Below are 21,033 nucleotides of genomic sequence, written 5' to 3' on the forward strand. Positions count from 1 at the left end.
AAACAAGCGGGAGTCCAAAGCTGCTTTGGACTGCTTTCTTTTTCTGAACGGGAGTTTGTGTCTCTAACATTGTATATTGAATGTATTTGTGAGGTGCACATAATTCGTTGTTGTTGTTCGTAAGTCAGCACAAGGAACTATATTTGGAGCTGACTGAGAGACTTGGAGCTGGATGTAGTAACTAGATGGGATTTGGAGTTATCTCCCTAGGGAAGGAGTAAGTGTGTTGTCTGTGTGAGAAGAGCAGAAACAGGTTATTTGGCTCAGAAAATCAGACTGAGGAAGTCTGTGACACACAAATATCTGTGTTCTTTTCTTCCTGAACCCACAGCCAGACTTCAGTTCCCAATAGGGTTCCAGATTTAGCAAATAAAAACACAGGATGCCCAGTTCGATTAGAATTTCAGATAAAGAATGAGAAATTTCTTAGTATAAATACGTCCCATGCAATATTTGGTACATAATTATACTGAAAAGTTATTTGTTGTTCACGTGAAATTCAAATTGAACTAGGAATCCTGTATTTTATCTGGCAAGCCTACACCCCAGCCACCCTTGCAGATGAGGCCATGCAACTGAGTTCTAGCCAATGGAATATATGTGAAAATGATGTGCATCTTTCAGACCTCACTCCTAAAAACCTCTCCAAAGCAGACAACTCCAAGGACCTGGAGTAGGACAGAGTCACAGGATGGAAGAAGACTGGATCCCAAGTAACTGGGTGGAGCAGGTCTCCCTCAAACTTGCAGTAGACTATGCTGTAGGCAAGAAAGTATCTTTCATTCAGCCACTGAGTTTTGGGAGTTGTTATGACAATTAACCTACTCTGAATGATATCCCTAATCCCTAAATTCAATAGCTTTTGTCATTATTTCCTTAATCTTAGCAGCATATGATCCTGATAACTATTTTTCTTCTTGAAACTCTCTTTCCCAATGATACTATTTGTTTCTCATACTTTAATGATTTTTTTTAAAGTGCTGTGTGCTTAGGCACTGTTCTAAGTGCTTTACCTACAGTCTGTCATTTTAATCTTCATAACTACTCTATGTGCAAGGTGACATAAACCCCATTTTATAGATGAGAAAACAGGTTTAGAGAGGTTGAGTCACTTGCCCAGAGTCTCACAGCCTTTCCTTCTTCTCTCTTCTTTCTTTTGACAATCCCAGGCAATATCATGGCTGCTGTAATTATCATGTGTGTGTGGATGGCTCTCCAGCTCCTCTCATCTCCAGCCCCACGTTTCCAAACATCTGGCACATGAATATGCTGATGGCATTGTAAATTCAACAAGTCCAAAATGCAACTTTTTTTTTTTTAAGATTTATTTTTTTTTCTCTCCCCTTCCCTGCCCCCACCCCCCACTGTCTGCTCTGTGTCCGTTCGCTGTATGTTCGTCTGTGTCCACCTGTATTCTTGTCAGCGGCACCCGGAATCTGTGTCTCTTTTTTGTTGTTGTTGTGTCATCTTGCTGCGTGAGCTCTCCGTGTGTGCGGCGCCATTCCTGGGCAGGCTGCACTTTTTTTCATGCGGGGTGACTCTCCTTATGGAGCACACTCCTTGCGCGTGAGGCTCCCCTACGCGGGGGACACCCCTGCGTGGCACGGCACTCCTTGCGCGCATCAGCACTGCACGTGTGCCAGCTCATCACACGGGTCAGGAGGCCCAGGGTTTGAACCTTGGACCTCCCATGTAGTAGACGGACACCCTATCCATTGGGCCAAATCTGCTTCCCCAAAATGCAACTCTTATTCCTTTGTTAGCACCCTTCTAAACACTTTCCATGTGGGAACTAATTCTCACAACAAATCTATGAGGTAGATAGTATTAGTCACATTTTACAGATGAGTAAACTGAGGCTTAGAGATTCAATATCTGCCTCAAGCTAGTATATATGGCTGAGCTGGGCTTGGGGCTGATTTCAAGGCCTCGATCTCAACAATGGTAATACCCCAGCTCCACTCAGAGCAAGCTCTCCCTAATCTACCTCCTATATTCATTCTCTGCCTTTGACTTTCAAATCCTACCTAGCCTTCAAAGTCCAGCTCAAATGCCATTGCTACACAATTTTCTCAGGCATCCTAAGCAGGAAGGAATCTTGTATGAATTTAGAGTACTTGTTCTGCAGCTCATTTACTAATTTCAAAGTGCACAAACCCTTTTTTTTTTTTTGGAGGTACCAGGGATTGAACCCAGCACCTCGTTCAGCACCTCGTACATTGGAAGCTTGTGCTCAGACCACTGAGCTACACCCACCCCCTGACAAGTAAAATCTTAATTCAGCCTCATCATAAAAAGTTCAAGAACAAAGAGACAGAGCAAAAAGCTTAAGTATCCCTTTGCCCCCTAGCATTTACTACTTCCTACCTTGATGAATATTTCTGTATATCTGCTAGCTACTCTATTAGACAGTTACTTAAGGACAGGCATTATAGCTGAGTCATCAGCTAATGCCCCTGAAATAGGCATTAATAAACAGTTGCTGAGTTAATTGATCAATTTCAAATCCCTTGAGCCTACTAGACACATCACATTTTTAGATAAAAGAGGGTCTGGAGCAGATGTGGCTCAAGCAGTTGAGTGCCTGCCTACCACATGGGAGGTCCTGGGTTCAGTTCCCAGTGCCTCCTAAAAAAAACCAAAACAAACAACAAGCAAAACAAATGATAAAACTAACTCAGGGAAGCCGATGTTGCTCTGTGCTTGAGTCCTGGCTACACACATATGAGGTCCCGGGTTCAATCCCTTGCCCCAGGCACCTCAAAAAAGAAAAAAAAAAAGAGAGCGAGAGAGAGAAAGAGAGAAAGAGAGGGTCTATTCAGGAAAAGAAGTTAGTTTTTCAATGGGGACTGGTAAAGACTTGTCAAACACTTCTTCTCCTCCCACCTTCATTAAAGAACAAAAAGCATCTACCTCTAGGTACATGAAGTGTCTGGTTTCTGATTTAGTACGGTTTCAGAAGGAAATGACTCTTCTCTGAAATTGTAGATGCTCAACCCAGCTGCAGCATTGTTAGACCTCAGGGTAAACAGGAAGCTTCCTGCCTTGGGCCCTTCAAGTCTCTTTCCAGCCTATTAAAGATTGTAATAGGATGGTAAAAGGACAGCTGCTGGCCATAAAACTAGCCCACTCCTTAGATTTTTAGAGAACAGCAACTAGATCCCTCCAAGGTCAGACACAAAACTGTCTGTCCGTCTGCAGGTCATACCCGGTGCTTCCACCTAGCTGTGGTCCTCAGTTATCTCCTTGATTATCAGCTGTAACCATGACAGCTTTGCAGAGAATTGGAATGATTTAGTTCCTTGGTATTAGTCAAGAAGATAGGAATTCCACTTATAGGTTTTCTGGTCCTTGAAATCACTCATTTCTGGGGTGATAAGATGTAGTGTGAAGGTTAAGCTGAGACTGCCACTGCAGTGAAATCACATCCTACCCTGTGTGCTTTGAGTCACCTCTTCCAGGAGGGGAACAAGCAGTCCCTATAATCCCCCAAATGGAGGTAAAGAGGAGATTCCATGAGAGCAAAGAATCTAGTGCTCCTACCTCAGCAATAAAGAGCTGAAACAGGACCCCAGCTCTTCCTGAACAAAGGGTGGAAGTCCCTGGATTTGCAGCTGTTGTCAAGGAGAGAACAGGTTCTGCCAAATGGAGGGACACTAGGACAGGGGTGAGAGTGTTTTGCCAAGAAGGGCACTTGGGTGTCTTGGCAGAAGGCAGAAGGCTGTCCCAATTTATGTGTATGTTTTCAGAAGCTTTTGACTCTGGACCAAATTTGCTCAGTTGTGCTTAGTGCTGGGGGCAATGGATGGGAAATGCTTACTGGCCAGGCTGACCAGCAGCTACAACCAGAGGGTGCTGGGGTTCAGCCAAGAGCTTCCCTTCAGCTAGCAAGTTTAGCTTTCTCTCACAGAGAGTGGGTCAAAATTTCAATTCTCAGGGCCCTCCAGAAACTGCTTATGATTACCTATTTTGGAGAGTTTTGCTTGCTGGAATTTTGGGCTTAAAAGGAGATTGAGTGGTGATGATGCAGAGCTTCCTACCTGGCCCAAGGAATGAGCAAAAATAGCTCAGCTATTTTTTTTACCTTACCACCGCTATAGTGATGGTCTCATAACCAAATGGAGGCCAGAAAACAAAAGATACTATTTCATTCAACTTTGGCCTTACCTATGATTTACCAATTCATGCTGCCATGTTCTCGAACTTATGTCTGCCACTCAAGCAGACACAGACACACAACAATGGCAGGAAAATTAGCCAGATGTAGGTTTAAGATTTATTTATTTCTCTCCTGCCCCCCTCATTGTTTGCGCTCGCTATCTGCTTTCTCTTCATCTTTTTTAGGAGGCACCAGGAAACAAACCCAGGACCATTCATGTGGTAGTCAGGTGCCCAACTGCTTGAGCCACATCTGCTTCCCAGATGTAGGTTTACTCAGGCAGGGCAGAAGTCTTATTTGCCAGGTGTCACTGCTTTCCCTCATTCAAAGGAAAGATAACTTATGTTACCTTTCAGTCGCACCCAAGTGGAGTTTCTATTAATTACTGAAAGCAGGAGAACTTGACAGATTTTCTCCTGAAATCATGTTTGAGTCCCTACGTAAGTGTTTAGACTGGGATGATTCTGTTCAAGGCAGCTGTTAAGAACTCAGAGCCGAAAGGGACCTACAAGAGATGATATGGCCTCCATCCCACTCACAGTAAGAACAGTATTGTTAGTCCTTGTTCCAGAAGAGGTTACTAAAGCTCTGATTAATTGCCCAAGATCATACAGCCGATAAATGGGGTTTTCCTCAGAGATTAGAATCCATGCCTCCTGCTCTTCATGCAGCATTCTTTTTACCCTAATATTTTCCTGGAAAAATCTTTTTTCCCATGTAATTTGTATTATTTTTCAAAAGGTAACTCACTGCATGTATAACTGAATGGTGTTTAATTTGCATCTTAGTAATAGTTATCAAATAGCTAAACTGCCAAATCATGAAAAAAATCATCAGAAACCATGTCCCATTTAGAAAAGATGGTCCCACTTTATGACTACTGCTACACGGTTCAGGCTGCCACCATCCTATGTGGATGATGATCAGCCTGTCAGCTAGAGTCTTTGGTGAAATTTACATTTGAATAATTTAATTTTACATGTGAGTCAGCGGTAGGTCCAAGACTATATCTAGTATGTTTGGATGACTAGACAGATCCAAGCATACTTTAAACTTGGAAAAAGATATTTTCACTTGTAGAGAAAATAGTTACTATAAAATCTGTCCTAGCCAGGACCAGAAGGGGCTCTCTAGCTGCTCACATATCTCCCATCCCTAGCTAACCTTCAAAGACAGAGAAAAAGAGGAAAAGAGAGAGACTCTAACGGACCGAGTAATACTCCCAGGCAGCACAGGCTGTCCCAGTGTGCACTTGTATTTTCAGACCCCTGGTTAAGTCGACTGCAAGCCTGTCCCTTGAGATTCCAGGTCATGTCCAAGGCAGGAAGTTGCAATGAAGGAGTAGTCCCAGGAGCCAGTAAGTCAGGAAGTAGCCTAGAATGTTTCGTGTGACTGGAGAACAGGTTTTCCAGTTGTAAAAAAGTTCCACGATAGGATTTCTGGGGCCCTTCTGTCCTGGTGGGGAGTCTCCTGCAAGATGCTTCTGAGTCACAGTCTCTAGGGATCTCAGCAGTGGCTCTCGATGCTGAAGCAGGTGAGCTGAAAACCAGTAAACAATAGGTGTGGAGGAGCCCAGAAACCTGGTGAGAACCTGGAAATCATAGGAGAGGGAAAGACCCACACATTAAGTAGGATGTCACTGACTCAAATTGGACCAGCTGGGGGCCTTGTTCCCCATGACACGATTATTACACTAGAAAAGGAATTCAGCAGAGCTTAGAATCTGCTTTACAAAGATGTGAGGGAGTGAGCGGATGTGGCTCAAGCAGATGAGCGCCTGCTTCCCATATGGGCAGTACTGGGTTTGGTTCCCGGTACCTCCTAAAAGCAAAACCACACAACAAGTAAACAAACAAACAAAAAAAAACAACTTAGGGGAGCTGATGTGGCTCAGTGGTTGAGCGCCAACTTCCCACATATGAAGTCCTGGGTTCAATCCATGGTCCCAGTACCTCAAAAATAAAAAAATTAAAAAATGTATGTGACACCAGTCAGGCATCCTCAATGTTACAGATAAACATAGCTACACACTACTAAATAATGGACCAAATCAATATTAAAAAGTCTGTGGGGCCCCATGTTAGCCCAGGGCTTGCCTGGTCCTTAAACTCTGGGCTGTCATGTAGGTGGTAGGAATCTGAGGTGGTTCCCTCATCCCATAGCAACAGTAAAGCATAGGGGACGGAGGCAGGGGATCCCATGGTCCAACTGACTCCCGCCTAGGGGAGTTCAGAGCCAGGTCTCCAAACAGCCTCTCGCATCGAACCTCTTGGAAGCTCTAAGCTTTGCTGGCACTCACTCTACTAGCTAACCTAGCTACAAATAGAGAATGCTACCTTTTACTTCCCGTGCCTCTTATGTACACAGATAACTTTAGAAACAGTCAGTGCGCACCTTCAACAGGCAGAAACTGCGAAGGAGAGGTCAGCTTGGGGGCAAAATTACTTTCTTGGGTTATACCGAAACTGGAGCCAGAGCCAGGAACAAAAAAAGAGATGTATGATCACTATCTTTCATCCCTCTCTATTCCTACCACCCCAAACACTAGATATGGCCTCTGAAAATTGTGCACCTACCTGATCTCAGAGAGTCACAAGAAGTCAATATTCAAGTAGAAATTCTAGATGTCATGGTGTACTAGGGAAGGTCCCAGAGATACTCCCTGCTTATTCCTATTATCTCAGCTGAAACAGGGCATTTCATAACCCTCAAGTCTTTACACACATTATTCCATTTGCCTAGAATGTTCTTCCTTTAGTTTTGTGGAAAATTCCTGCTTACTCTTCAAGACCCAACTTAAATGTGATGCCTTCTTCAGCATCACATTAGTTAGCGCCAGTCAGTTAGCTACTTATTCCTCCAAGCTTCCACAAACCCTTATTTTAAAACAGTAATCCTCTTCTATGCCACTGTACTACAATTTTATCTGTTAAACATCTGTCCACCCATTTATGCCATGAGTGCACAATTTTAATTTCATACATGTTCTACTCCAAGTGGTCTGACCCAGGGCCTGGCATAAAGAAAGCCCCCAAAGAGCTGCTGAATGAATAAATTAGATATGGGTCACTCAAATGAGAGAAGTTTTCTGTCTTCCTTGTTCCCTTGCCAAAGGGTTTTTCCATAGTCACATCCTAATCCCACCCAGGAATCCACCTCACCTGAACGTGCATGCACAGACTTCCAAACAGTAGCAGCGCTGCAGCGTGGACCAGGTATACAAACACCTGAGGACTGAGGAAACCAGAATCAGGCTTCTCTAGGGTCTTGTTTTTCTTGCTCCTTTGCAACCCAAGTGTAAGGCAGAGCCAAGGGTGGGTGGTCACATATGTCCAAGTCGCCCAGACAACTAGTATAGCCACTGGTACAGCCAGCAGGAAATTGGGCACCTGTTTGAGCATATAGTATCTCAAAAAGCCAACATTCCAGTAGATATCCTGAATATAGTTGTATATTAGGGGAAGGGCCCAGGAGCACCAAGGCGGCACATTTCCATCTGCAGTTCGATAGCCCTTGTCCACAGCCAGCTGCAGCAAGGGTTCAGGGATGGTGTGGGCTGAGCCTGGCAGACAGAACTGGGTGTAGGCATAATACTGAAAGAGGGCAAAGGGAAGGCCAAGTGTGAGCACTGACAAGAACACAGAGGCCATCAGCTTAACAACCTGTCTCCGGGGACTCTCCACCGTGATAGAAGAGAAAAAGCTTTGGCACTGGGCATACACAAGAAAGCCAACGTTGACCAGCCCATTGGAACGTACACCGGAGGCAAAGGCAAAGAGGAGTCCACTAGTCCAGTTTTGGCCTCGCTCTAGTTGTCCCATGGCACTGAAAGTCAGGAGGGCAAACAGAGCTTCTGAGTAACCAGCTGCTAGGAAGACATTGGCAGGACTGAGGCAGAAGAGCAGCGCCGCATAAAAGGCCTGGCGGGGACAGTGCAACACCAGACAGCCCAGGTCATGAAGTGCGAGTGCTGCCAGCACAAAGAACAAGGAGTTAAGCAGTGCTACTGAAATTAGCAGGCAGCTTCGGAAGCTCAGTAACCCCCACAGGGGTCTCAGCAGTTCTGTCCCCACCAGCAGGGCCAGTGGGAAACCAGGAAAGAAGGCAAAGCTGTGCTCATACAGGTAGCCATGCTCGGCAATGAACAGGAAGTGTTCAGCGTCCCAACGAGACAGGCCACCCAGAAGACGTTCTACAAGTTGGTCCACATAGCCCGAAGGGGCCAGGTGAGGAGGCGAAAAGGCTTCTGCACGGTAATCAGGGATGATGGCATTGAACAGGGCCTATGGAGAGGGAGAAATAGGATTATTATTGAGCAACAGGGAGAAAAGAATTACCATTTAATAAAATGAGGAAGAATAGGCTTGTTGGGGGAAATTAAGAATATAGTTTCAGACTACTTAACTTTGAGTTGGAATCAAAAACCAGAGATCAACAAGGCAGTGATTTTATATGCATCGTGGGTCAGAAGAGAGACTAGGGCTGGAGATAGAAATTTAGGAATCATAAGTGCATGGATGGCATTTAAAATGTGAGACTGAGACTGGGTGAAATTACCTAGGAGAGGAAAGTGGATGTGGCTCAAGCAGTTGGACGCTTGCCTACCACATGGGAGGTCCTAGATTCAGTTTCTGGTGCCTCCTAAAGAAGACAATTAAGATAGTGAGCTGACACAAGACAACGCAACAAGGAAACACAATAAGAGACACAAAAAGCAGGAGCAGAGGTGGAGCGGAGATGGAGCTGAGGTGGCTCAAGCCATTGGGCATCTCCCTCCCACATGGGAGGTCCCAAATTCAGTTGCCAGTGCCTCCTAAAAAGAAGATGAGCAGACACAAAGAGCAGACAGCGACTACAAAACAATGAAGGGAGAAATAAATAAATAAATAAAATCTTAGAAAGAAAAAAAAGAAATTACCTATGAGAAAGTACAGATAGAGAAAAAGAAAAGTCTGAGGACTGAGCCCTGGACACGTCAAGATCTGGAAGTTAGAATGAGGGTGAAGGGAAGCGGATTTGGCTCAACTGATAGAGCATCCACCTACCACATGGAAGGTCCAGGGTTCAAGCCCAGGGCCTCCTGACCCATGTGCTGAACTGGCCCACGTGCAGTGCTGACGCGTGCAAGGAGTACCATGCCATGCAGGGGTGCGCAAGGAGTGTGCCCCTCAAAGAGAGCCGCCTTGTGCAAAAAAAGTGCAGCCTGCCCAGGAGTGGCACCACACACACGGAGAGCTGACGCGGCAAGATGACACAACAAGAAGAGACACAGATTCCCGGTGCCACTGACAAGAAGACAAGCAGACACAGAAGAACACACAGCAAATGGGCACAGAGAGCAGACAACTGGGAGGGGGGAAGGGGAGAAAAATAAATTTAAAAAATAAATCTTAAAAAAAAAAAAGGGAAGGTGAAGATCCAGCAATGAAGATAAAGAAGGAACAGTCAGTGAGTGAGGGGAAAACAGGAGAACATGGTGTCTCAGAACCAGGTGAAGAAAGGGAGTGATGAGCTCTGCTAAATGCTGCTGGTAGGTCAAGTAAAATGGGGACCGAAAATAGGCATTGGATTTAACAATGCGGTGGTCACTGGTGACCTTGCCAACAGCTATTTCAGTGCAGGGGAGGAGAGAGAAGCCTGCTTAGAGTGGGTTCAATAGAGAATGGAGAAGAGAAACTTGAGACAGTGCGTACAGACAACCATGTTGAGGAGGAGCAGAGGAATGGGGTTGTAGATGAATAAGGATGTAAAGTTAAGGTAAAGTTTTTTTCTTTTTGTTAAGGTGGGAGATAAATGTTTGTATGCCAGTGGGAATAATCCAGTGGAAAGGAAACCCTGGAGGAAGTAGAAGAAAGAGGAGAATTGCTGGAGCAGGTGAACAGGATGGCAGCTGACACAGGTGGGGGAGTTCGCCCAGTCGCCAGGGGCAATGCACAGAGGTGCAGCTGTTGTGCAGGATGGTGGAGGTGGAGGATGGGGGGAGCAAGTGGAAGTGTCTTCTTACTGCTTCTGTTTTTGTGAGCTTTCACTCAGGAAAGCAAGTCATCAGTTGAGAGTGAGGATGGGGGAAAAGGAAAGAAGAACATGTGTAAAATGGGAAGCGGACTTGGCTTAACAGATTGAGCATCCGCCTACCATATGGGAGGTCCACGGTTCAAACCCAGGGCCCCCTGACCGGTGTGGAGCTGACCCATGTGCAGTGCTGATGTGCGCAAGGAGTGCCCTGCCATGCAGGGGTGTCCCCAGCGTAGGGGAGCCCCATGCGCAAGGAGTGTGCCCTGTAAGGAGAGCTGCCCCATGCGAAAAAAGCGCAGCCTGCCCAGGAGTGGCACTGCACACATGGAGAGCTGACGCAGCAAGATGACGCAGCAAAAAAGAGACACAGATTCCGGGTGCCACTGACAAGAATAGAAACAGACACCAAAGAACACACAGCAAATGGACAGAGAGAACAGACAACTGGGGCAGACGGGGGAAGGGGAGAGAAATAGATTTTAAAAATCTTAAGGGAAACGGACTTTGGCCCAGTGGTTAGGGCGTCCGTCTACCATATGGGAGGTCCGCGGTTCAAGCCCTGGACCTCCTTGACCCGTGTGGAGCTGGCCATGCGCAGCGCTGATGCGCGCAAGGAGTGCCGTGCCACGCAAGGGTGTCCCCCGCGTGGGGGAGCCCCACGCGCAAGGAGTGCGCCCGTGAGGAAAGCCGCCCAGCGTGAAAAGAAAGTGCAGCCTGCCCAGGAAAGGCGCCGCCCACACTTCCCGTGCCGCTGACGACAACAGAAGCGGACAAAGAACCAAGACGCAGCAAATAGACACCAAGAACAGACAACCAGGGGAGGGGGGGGAGGATTAAATAAATAAATAAATCTTTAAAAAAAAAAAATCTTAAAAAAAAAGAAAAGAAAATGTGTAAAACAAGTCACCTAGGACCCTGGTTCAAAACAGTATGCACACTGGAGTCACCCAGCAGTTTTAAAAAATACTGATGCCTGGACCTCTCCCCCAGGGCTGAAGATTTTAACTGCTGTCCTGGGGAGCAGCCTAGGCACTGGGATTTTTAAATGCTCTCCAGGTGATTCTGATAAATAGGAAAGTTTGGGAGAAATGCACTAAGACTGCCAGGTAGCACTAAGGCTTCATTGGGGTTAGTGATCTTGAATAGAGAGACCAGTCAGCAATTCAAAGAAAGCTAGAGAATAATCTAGGGACTGAAGAGCTTGGTGAACCTGGAGGTGATGAGGACTGTGGTTAATAGTACAAATAGATTGAAATTTTTTTTTACTTAATAAATAGAACTTTGGCATTCAAAATTCTAGCTGCAAACCCCTATTAGAAAAAATAGTACAAATACAAGAATGTTCTTCTATGAACGAGAACAATGTGTATCACTATTTCAAGGTGGTAAGAAATGGAGATGCACGGGAAAAATAAAATTAATGTAACTTATGGACTGTATTAAGAGCAGTATTATAATATTCTTGCATCAATGCCAAAGAAGGTACTGTGTTAACAGGGGTATGGAAAAAACAAATGTATGCTATATTTTTTTAAAAAAGAGAGAGAGAGAGACCAGTTAGCACAGTTGTGCATTTCTCTCTGTGCAGGTGCAGATGTGGAGTAAGCAGAGAGCTGGAGTTAACAAGGCTAGGCTTTTGCCTTGCAAATAAGACATAAGGAGAGGGGGGCAGAGAGTTGAGTGGGTATATCTGGGAATGATGACTGCGACGGACCGTGGAATCTGAGCTGGGTAAAAAGGGGAAACTGAAGCCAGGATGAGGGTGAGGGACTGTGAAATAGTGGTAGGATCAATGAACAATGGATCAATGGACTGAAGATGTGTTAGCTCTTCTAACCAGCCGGAGTGAGCTGGAAAGACAGGAGGTGGTTAGAGAATGGGAGGCTTAAAATTGAGATAATTTGGTAGGGATGGGGGTCTGGGGTATGACTATGAAAGTGGGGAGGTCAAGATCATTAGAAGGAAGCAGGACAAGGAACTGAGAAATTAGGATGTCTCATCTTCATTTTGAAATCACCAAGAAAACAACAGAAGTAAATCAGGAAAGAGCGACAGTGAACCAGGAACAAAAACCTTCAAGGAATGACAAAGAATGTCCTGTGCCTCTGTATGTAAATGATGGCAACAGAAGGGGAACTAGAGATATAATCTAAAGGCATGAACTTTAAAACTGGGTGTGGAGGAGGTGGGAAAGGGAGAGAGAATGAAATAGCACTTATTGTTAAATATCTTTTGGCCCCACTAGATTGTAAGCTCCTTAAGGGAAAAGGGACTACAACTTTTTTTATACTCACCATCTAGCACGGTTCTTGGAAAATATTAGGACCTTAATAAAATTTTGGTGGTTGAGTACAATGTCTAGGGAAATATACTAATTCCAAAATCACCCTCTGGTTTCCTGTCCAGATGACAACTAACAGTATTGTTCTTTAGAGTATGTCAAAAACTCAACTGATATTGGTCAGAGCCATCCTTGAGTCAGGTTCCCCAGCCTGACAACAGGAGCATAGCCTCATTTTTGAGGTTCTTTCTCATTTTGGTTGGTTTCTTTATCAGATCACTTCAAATAGTGGAAACCAATGGGAAAGGTGTGACAGTCACAGGTAACAGCCCCCGCCTCCAAGTGCTCCAAGGCACTTTTTACTAAACCTGGGACTCAGCAGAGCCTGCTATGCCTTCTTGTAGTGGGGAAGGAGAGAGGAAAGGTTTCCCCAAAGGAACCTCAAGAGTTGGGGTTCTTAACCAGGGGGTCCACAGACTCCCAAGGAGTCCAGGGAAAGATTGCAGGGGGTCTGTGAACTTGAAGTGAAAAAAGAAAAATCAACTTGATTATCTTTATTTTCTCTCACTTCCGATGTTGAATGTCATAAAACTATCTGCCACTACATTCTGAGAAGGGGCCCGTGGTTTTCACCTGACTGGCAAAGGGGTTTGTGGAACAAAAAAAGGTTAAGAACCTCTCCTCTAGAAAGAGTAGTGCTGACAATAAAAGGCATATAAAATTCTGCTAATGTAACATCTCCAGGGTGTTGATATACACACAACAGTCCTTCATTTATGAACACAGACTGAGGCCTATTAGGCACTAGGCACTGCTAAGCATCAGATATAACTCACATCTATGGGAAACTGATTAAAATATCTATCAAGGACAGCCTTGGAGGGGAAAGGCAGTTATAAAGGGGCAAATGCATCCTGAGGGTTGTGTGTGGGTGAGGCAGCACAGGGCGGGGGGAACGCCGATGAGAAGAGGAGACAAGACTGATTCCACGAACACCCGGACCTCTCAGGACATGAACAGTGCCACCTCTTTCCCACTCAACTGACACAGTGCTTGGTCTTCTGCAAGGGGACCCAGGGCAATGTTTTGGGCTGTCAAGCCCTCAGGGCATCTCAGGTTACAGAACATCCTGGACTGCTGGAAAGATCACTAGCTCAGGAGCTAGGAAACCTGGGGCCTAATTCTGGCCCTTCTTTAACTTACTATGTGATTTTGGGAAAGTCACTTAACCTTTTTGGGCCTCTGTAGCTTCATGTGTAAAATTAGGGATTAATAGCTCATTTGTGGGATTTCTGCCTGCTTTTCAGTTATAAAGTCTATGTCTCTATGGCTCCAACCACAGGGAGGGGCACAGGCTGTGTTCCTCTGGGAGATGGGAAGGAGGTGGGAACAACTCTTGGTGTCTAGCCCAGTCGTGCAGCAGTGGCACGTTAGGGACAAGGATCAGAGACTGACCTGCAGCACCAGAGTCAGGACGCGGCAGCTGAATGCAAATCTCAGCACCTCTTTCCGGCATGGGTCCCGGGACCACATGTTCTCACCACCAGGAATCCAGGGGTGTTGCTACCAGAACTCAGCTCTTGCAGGCTTCTAAGCTACAAAACCCAATGAGGAAAAGTCACACATAGGCCAAAGGCAAATTCTTGAAAGCGTTCTTCACAGGAACCTCCCCTTTCAGCATTTCTGTGGCAGGCTTAATCACCTAACTGCCCAGATGAGGGGAAAGCACCTTGAAGGTTGATGGGACCACTTGGTATCACTTTGAAGCACTGTGTTTTCCCAGCAAGAGTTCCAAACAGATAGGCATGAAGCTAGAAAGCCAAGCATGCAGAAAATCTTTAAGAGCCTGCTGAGTGCCCCTGTGCAGGAACCAAAGACCTTGGTTCAAGTCCTGCTTCTGTCTTTTACAAGTTCTCGTTTAGTCCCTTTGAGCCTCAGTTCATTATGCACAGAACACTTTGCCTATCTCACCAAGTTGTCATGATGGTGAAAGAAACTAAACTGGGAAAGAGCACCTCACAAATCTATGATGTGCCTGCTATTATTTGGTTTGTGCCCTCTTCTTGCCCAGAATAAATAACTAGGTCCCCAACCAGAGTCCCTAAAGGGAGGAAGAGAACTGTACTGGAAGCCATATACTGACTACAATGCAGCTTAGTTCTCTGAAGTGTGTTCAACTGGTCTATTAAATTCAGTGAAGAAGGAAAAGAAAACCACCACTCAGTCAGCTCATGTTGCTAAAACAAACTTAAGACAAAGACAGGGTTGACAGCTAAGGATGAAGAAAACCCATCTCTTTTTGTAATGACAGCAATGTATAAACAGTTGCAAAGAAATTCTGAGACAAGGAATGCATTTTAAGGCCTTTTTTTTTTTTTCTCCCCCAATTCCTTGGGCTAAAAGAAGTAGCAATGGTACCTACAGAATTTTCAAACACCAGTCTGGGAAATCAGAAGGGGGACAAGAGCCTCACAGGCAGCTGATAGTATGGGGTGAAGAAAAGCTATCCCTAAGGGGAAAAAAAGTGCTTAAATTGAGAAATTAATACAGAGAACTGGAAGATTTCTTCTTTCTCTTATCTGGATAATACTTACATAAGCTCAAGGCATCACTTGTTTCTGGACTACTCTGATTCTCACTAGACTATGTGATATGCTCCCCTTGCACTCTGCCTTGTCATGTTTATTGCTATTGCTTATTTAGCTGCTTGTGAGCCCTAAGAGATTAGAAGTTCTATGAGGACAGGGGCTCTGTCTACCTTGCTCACTACTGTTTTCCCAGGGCCTAGCATACAAACAGGCCCTTTCAGCCTGGGTTCTGAATGAGTGATATGGCATCACCAGCAAAGTGGCTCTGAATGCAAAATCACTGCCACAAGCATTCTTTCCACCATATCTCATGTTAAGAGCAAGAAGACAGTTACAGAAGTCACAGGAAAATAAAATTTCCCTAGGAAGGGAGCAAGGTTGGCCAATAGCAAAAGTACCCTTTCTCAGCACAAGAGGGTGCCCTCTGCTTACTCCAGCACCAGGAAGCCGGCAGGAAGGGAGGCGCCAACTCCACACCAGTTAGCTCAGGAAAATTCAGTTCAAAGGCAAGCGCCTGAAAACCCAAGAGAGCAGCCATCCAACATTTCCAATATGACTCGCTTAATCAAGAGAAAGGCTAGAAGCCGGCCGGCACAGCCAACCTCACGCGGCTGCTCTTTCTCTATGCCACATTTATTTCAAGTCTTTTTCTCTTCCTCTACTTTCCCACCACATGCAGAAGAGTTGGGAACAGAAAAGCTCTTAACCCACCTCAGCCTCTTCATCAGGCTTCCAGGTTTCTTTTGCCCTCTCCAAAGTCAAGCTCCAGCCTCAGGGGACACAGGAGACTTGGAGCCTATACTTCGCTTACAGGTAAATGAAGTAAAAAACAAATAAAATCAGTCAGTTCTCCCTCTTGTCTACCTCACTTCCCAACATGCTCCTTGCCAAATCAACGCTTTCTTAACTGGCAGGACAGTTAAGAAAGCAACTAGTTTCATTCTTTTATTTTCTCCTGAGGAAAACAGGCCCCAGAGAGGTCAGTAATAAAGGTCTCCGCAGTTTTTAATTTTTACACCAGGGTTCTCATTGGTATCTGTGAGGTCAGTATAATTACCACCCCCCACGCCCCACCCCCGCTTTATGGATGTGAAAACTGAGGCTCACTGGGGTCAAGTGAAACATTCAGGGCTACTTTAGAGGTGGAGCCATGTTTTCCGCTTCTGAAACCTCAGTCTTCCACCCTGACCTGACCTCGGGTCAAAGGGCCTGTGCGCTTCCTGTGCCAGGATGACAACCCCGGCCTCCCAAATCCTAGCCCGATTCTTGATCCAAGGATAGAAGGAGCTCTTGCTGGCTGTTTAGGACAGGCAGGACCCTAGCCGAGAACTTAGGAGGGGCTGTTAAATTGTACCCTCTGGGTAAGACTAACGTCCTGTGGGGTGGAAACGGAGCACTGACCCAGGACCTCTGGGCCAGAGACCCAGCAGGCCGCCCTGGGCCAGGGGCCGCCTTCGGCCAGCCCTGCCAGGCCCGAAGCCCGTTCTAACCTGCTCTTCTCAGATACAGCCGCTACCGGGGATCTAGCATTCACCCTCCACCGCCCAGGGGCTACTACCGACCGGGCCAGCGAAACCCCGCCAGGCCGGAGGGCCGGAAGGCGGGGGAGGACGAGCGGGCTGCAGGAGGAAGAGGCGGCGCCAGAGGCCGGCAAGGCGAAGGGGCGGGGCCTCCAGCTCAACAGGCCCCACCTCCTCCCCAAGGCCTCTGTTTGACAACTTCCCAGAGCGCCAGGATTCCCAAGCTAGCGCCCAACCCTCCGCGTCCGCGCGTCTCGACTTCCCAGGCAGGGCCCGACCCTTTGCCCCTCCATCCGGGGACCCGAGCGGCACGCGCTTGCGCACTAGCGCTGCCGACGGCGGCCCCGCCCCCCTCCTGCCCGGACTCGGAACCGCCCTGTCTCCCTCCGCGGCGGCCATCTTGACTCCGGGCGAGCGGGGCGGGGACGGCGTAGCCCGGCGATTCCGCGCTTCTCCCCTTTAGCACCTTCCCGCCGTGGGGGAAGAGTTCTCCCTCTCACTTCACCTTCCCCCAAGGCCCCTCCCCCGCCCTCGGTTAGTCCGTCGGGATTGCTGTCCCAAAGTCGGTGCTCTTGTCCCGGTTGCATCTCGCAAACATTTATTGAGTTGTCGTGTGCCGAGGCTTTTCTAGCTGGGGGCTGCCCTGCAGACTCTTCACCGAAGCCAGAGCTGCACTTGGCTCTGCCGTCAGGCAACAACGGCTCAGCACCGGGGGCGGCACACCATAGGTGTTCTCTGAATAGAAAGAAAAGCCTCGTTGGGGCTTCTGTGGCCAGCAGCGGTGCCCTGCGTTCTGAGAAAAGAGTGGGTGATCCCCTGACTTTTCCCTCCTCCGGCAACCAGGGACCTTCTGTCCTCCAAACCCCAGCCCCACCTCAGGTGGCTAATGAGGATGAAGGAAACCTCGGAGAACACCCCCTGGACTCCTTTCTCCTTCCCCACTCAAGCAGTTTTTCTCATAGGAAGTGGGGCCAAAAAAGAAGAAGAAAAAAAGCCAACTCGACAAAACGGTCTGTTAGGGAGGAGCGGCCAGTTGGTACCGCTGCAACGGAAACTGTTAGAACAACTTTGCCCCCTCCTCCAAGGAAACAGATAATAAATCCTTCTCCGTTAGTGGATTTCTTGTTTCTCAGGATTCCAAAGCCTTCTGTGGTTTCAGTTATCTGCCTTCCAAAACGAAGCTGGGGTCTGGGTTAGTCTCTGGCCACAGCCCAGGCTGAGGGAGGGGTTTATCTTCTCCAACAGTTACTCATGTGGGTGGGAACAAAGAGGTGGTTGCTATCTTTCCAGGCAAAGAAACTAGCACGCATCAGCTCTTTGGGGGGCCAGGGACTGTATCTTTTGGTTCTCAATAATTCATCACAGACCCTGAGACTTGAACTGCCCCCGGATATTTATTGTAAGGTGGCTAGAGAACAAATCACATTTTAGTTGTTAGGTGTTGGAGGAAAAGGGAGAAAATGGAGTTTAGAAGGCCCTTCCCCCAGGTTTTTCAGTGACGCACAATTTTCAGCTTCGGAACCCTGTGAGTGAAATGTCAAAATTAGGGGCACTCGCTCTACGTGACCGAGGCCTAAGATGATCGCTTGAATCTCTAGGAGACCAGGAAGCGCCAAGCAGCACTGCTTGAAAGCCAGAACTGTGAAATGAACTGTCCTGGCTCTGTGAATTCAGCAAGGAAAAAGACATGCATCCTCAGTGTTCCTTCAGTCCACACCAAATTCCCTCAAAAAACCTATTTATAAAAAAGGACAGGGTTCTCTTGTGACAAGTCAGAATGTTTTCTAAAAGCTCAACTGTCACCCTTTAAAGGTAAAACTTTGCCCAGATCCTCAGCTCTACTTTCCTGCAATTTCTCCTTCTTTTCCTTCTCTAGTACCCAACCCCCTCCTCTTCCGCTCTGTTTCCTGTTTCATTTTCTGGCTCCTGCTCTGACAGGAAAACAGGGAAGCTGAATCTTGGTGCTCTCAAAGCCCTGGCCCTTCCTCACATTGGAAGGAGACTGGGTGGAATGGGAAGGAATTCTGGGCCTCCAAGGCTGTGTGTGAGTAGTGGAGGAGGCAGCTCTCTCCGGTCTTTGCTTTTAGAGTCTGCAGCTAAAATGGAGCCTGCATCAAACGGAGTCAGCTGAGCCATTAGAACTGCAGAGAGCAGGTGAGAGAGACCTAGATCTCAGGGTTCCAGAAAAAACTCTACACCTCCCAGCCATTTACAAACCCGTAACCCCTCTATTCCAAACAATGCAAATAGTGCTGTTTCCAGAATCCTAAAATGTAAGAAGGTTACAGTATTTCTGTTCCTTGAACTTGTCTGGCTCTTGCTGTTTTTCCTGTTTAAAACACTCTACTGACCAACTACCCCTTGGCTGTCCCACTACATTTGGGTCTTAACTCAGAAGTTGCCTCCTCATAGAGGCCTTCCCTGACTACCCAGCCATAACCACCACCCTGTACTATCCCATCACCCTATTCTATATATTTTTTTTTTCATAGCACTTAACACCACCAGGCTATGTTGTCCCTGAGTTTTACTTGTTTCATTGTATTTTTCCCTCTTCTGGCATGTAAGAAAGCAGGGGCCTTGTTCACCCAGGTATTCTCAGCATAGAGAGGGCATTCTGCATACCCAATAAAGATCTGGCGAATAATTTAATTTATTTAGTCCAATATCTGCATTTTATGGATGAGGGAACTATGGCTCAGAGAGTACAAGTGACTGGCCTGAGATCACACAGCTGGTAGCTACAGTGGCTGTGAAATCACAAAGAAAAGAGACATGCATTCAGGTCTCCAACTTCCCAATTTACTCCTTTCCATCTCTTTCTTTTTTTCTACCAAGAGTCTTTGTGCAGTAAGCCAAGCATCCTATACAAGGCACACTAGGTCTTAATGCCTACCTATTCTTTCCTCCACCAAATTCCTATCTTACCTGTTTATTCTACAATATCAGAGTGCCTAGCATACAACAGGGGGTGAGGGATGCAACACTGAACACTGAGCAAGACAGGCAGTCTTTGCCTCATGGGAATGACAATATCTACCTCATCTGATATTGTTTGGCATAAGGTTAAGTGCTCAGTAAAGGGTTATTGTAACTCCCTGAATAAATAAGAGGAGCATGGTTTTGCCAGTGAAGGTGTGGAGAAGGAAGTTTTGTAATTCTCATGGAGTATTTACCTCCATGGTCCTCCCTGATGACTTGTTTCTCTGCAAGTCTTGCTGCTGCCTCCACATCAGGAGGCCTTAGCCCCAGGTTTTGGGAGAGGGATGGCCCCATATACTTATTTTTAGCAGCTCAGTTTCCAGACACTAAACTTTCCATGGCCCCAATCCTACAGGAATGATTGGAGTAGATGACCCTGACCTGGTACGTTGACTCTGAGGCCACACCATTATGGGGCAAAAGTGACCATTCTGGCCTCTGATTTCTATCACTTCCATTTGATTGCAGGCAGGCTTATGCCCATGATGCCAGGTAGCTGTGCCCTCACCAGAGCTTTATGGTATCTTTTTGCTGTGGCTTAAAGGGCATTCATTGGCAGTTTCCAAGACACCTGCATCCATCCTTACACCCAGGGTGGCACCAATCAGGTCTTGGACATTTACAAAAAGCATCTTTTGGTCTCTGCCATACTACTTGATACCCACCCCCAGGACAAAGCCCCTACCCTGCTTTCCGATTGCAGGAGCTGTACACTGATTCTCTAAAGCCATGGCCACTAGGTATTTTTCTCCCTGCTTGCCTTTTAAGAGTTAGAAAATGCTGACCCCACGTTTGTTTCTCTCAGACCAGAGGCCAGAGCGGAAAGGGCCTTACCCACTTGGGGGTGGCAGTGGTTTTAGGGCAAAAGAGCCAATGAGATTGAGAGTATTGTTTAGGCTGGACTTGGCTCCTCTCCAGCTGTGAAAGAAGGTTAAGGTCATTTGGGGGGTGGGGAGGGAGGAGCCTGGGAAAAGAACTACTGGCCACACCCCTGGGTTCTCCACTGGCTAGGTTCTATTTACTTCTCAAAAGCAAATTACTCACAGCTCAGTGACTAGCAGTTCTCTTGGCCCCGTGGTAACTCCAGTGAGAAACTGGAGACCACGCTGGGCTGCCCCTGCATTGCATGAGAGCAGATGAAAGGAACCCAGGAAACAGAACTCCTCGGTAATGCTCCACACAGCCCAGAAATGCACTTTCTAGACTAGAAAATGGAGCTCAGGAGGCCCCGGGGAAAAATTAGCCATTAGCAACTTTGTTCACCTAGATGTGAAAATCTTCCATTTAATTTTCCCTAGAAGAGTCCTGGAAAGACTTCTTGGGTGAGAAAAGTTAGCTGATTGTCTCCCCTCTTTCGACAGAGAAATACTAATTATTCATTCCCGTCCCTGGCCCCCAAAGTAACAATCGTATTTAGCTCAGTGAACACTTGGTTGAAAGTCTTGGGACAATTTCACCTCATGCTAAATATAATGAAAACAAATGTTA

The 21,033-nt window shown here is 46.7% G+C and overlaps 1 protein-coding gene across 12 annotated transcripts; it reads right to left on the minus strand.

The window, feature by feature from the left end:
• Positions 1 to 2,140: 2,140 nt before the first annotated feature.
• PIGV (phosphatidylinositol glycan anchor biosynthesis class V) lies at positions 2,141 to 16,866 on the minus strand. Of its 12 annotated transcripts, none has more exons than XM_058304046.2 (5): positions 16,606 to 16,866; positions 15,755 to 15,849; positions 13,911 to 14,050; positions 7,321 to 8,442; positions 2,141 to 5,750 (listed from the first exon to the last, which is right to left on the minus strand). In XM_058304046.2, the coding sequence occupies exons 3-5, from the start codon at positions 13,986 to 13,988 to the stop codon at positions 5,469 to 5,471; spliced, it is 1,482 nt and encodes a 493-aa protein (XP_058160029.1). In that variant the 5' UTR covers positions 13,989 to 14,050; positions 15,755 to 15,849; positions 16,606 to 16,866; the 3' UTR covers positions 2,141 to 5,468. The 12 variants fall into 12 exon arrangements, with proteins under 12 accessions (XP_058160029.1, XP_071073723.1, XP_058160034.1 ...); XM_071217622.1 differs by having other exon boundaries at positions 15,755 to 15,839; positions 16,151 to 16,866; XM_058304051.2 differs by having other exon boundaries at positions 15,755 to 15,844; positions 16,151 to 16,858.
• Between the last annotated feature and the right edge of the window lie 4,167 nt (positions 16,867 to 21,033).

This window comes from Dasypus novemcinctus, chromosome 9 (assembly GCF_030445035.2).
Source record: "Dasypus novemcinctus isolate mDasNov1 chromosome 9, mDasNov1.1.hap2, whole genome shotgun sequence".
Classification (NCBI taxonomy): Eukaryota; Metazoa; Chordata; class Mammalia; order Cingulata; family Dasypodidae; genus Dasypus; species Dasypus novemcinctus.

What these genes read in the sequence shown, in the direction of transcription:
- PIGV (XM_058304046.2), bottom strand. Translation starts at nt 13,988, where the DNA reads ATGTGGTCCCGGGACCCATGCCGGAAAGAGGTGCTGAGATTTGCATTC. An exon ending in TCCTGACTCTGGTGCTGCAG is followed by an intron (nt 8,443 to 13,910) that starts GTCAGTCTCTGA and finishes CCCTCTCCATAG; the next exon opens with GCCCTGTTCAATGCCATCAT. An exon ending in GTCTGTGCATGCACGTTCAG is followed by an intron (nt 5,751 to 7,320) that starts GTGAGGTGGATT and finishes TATGATTTCCAG; the next exon opens with GTTCTCACCAGGTTTCTGGG.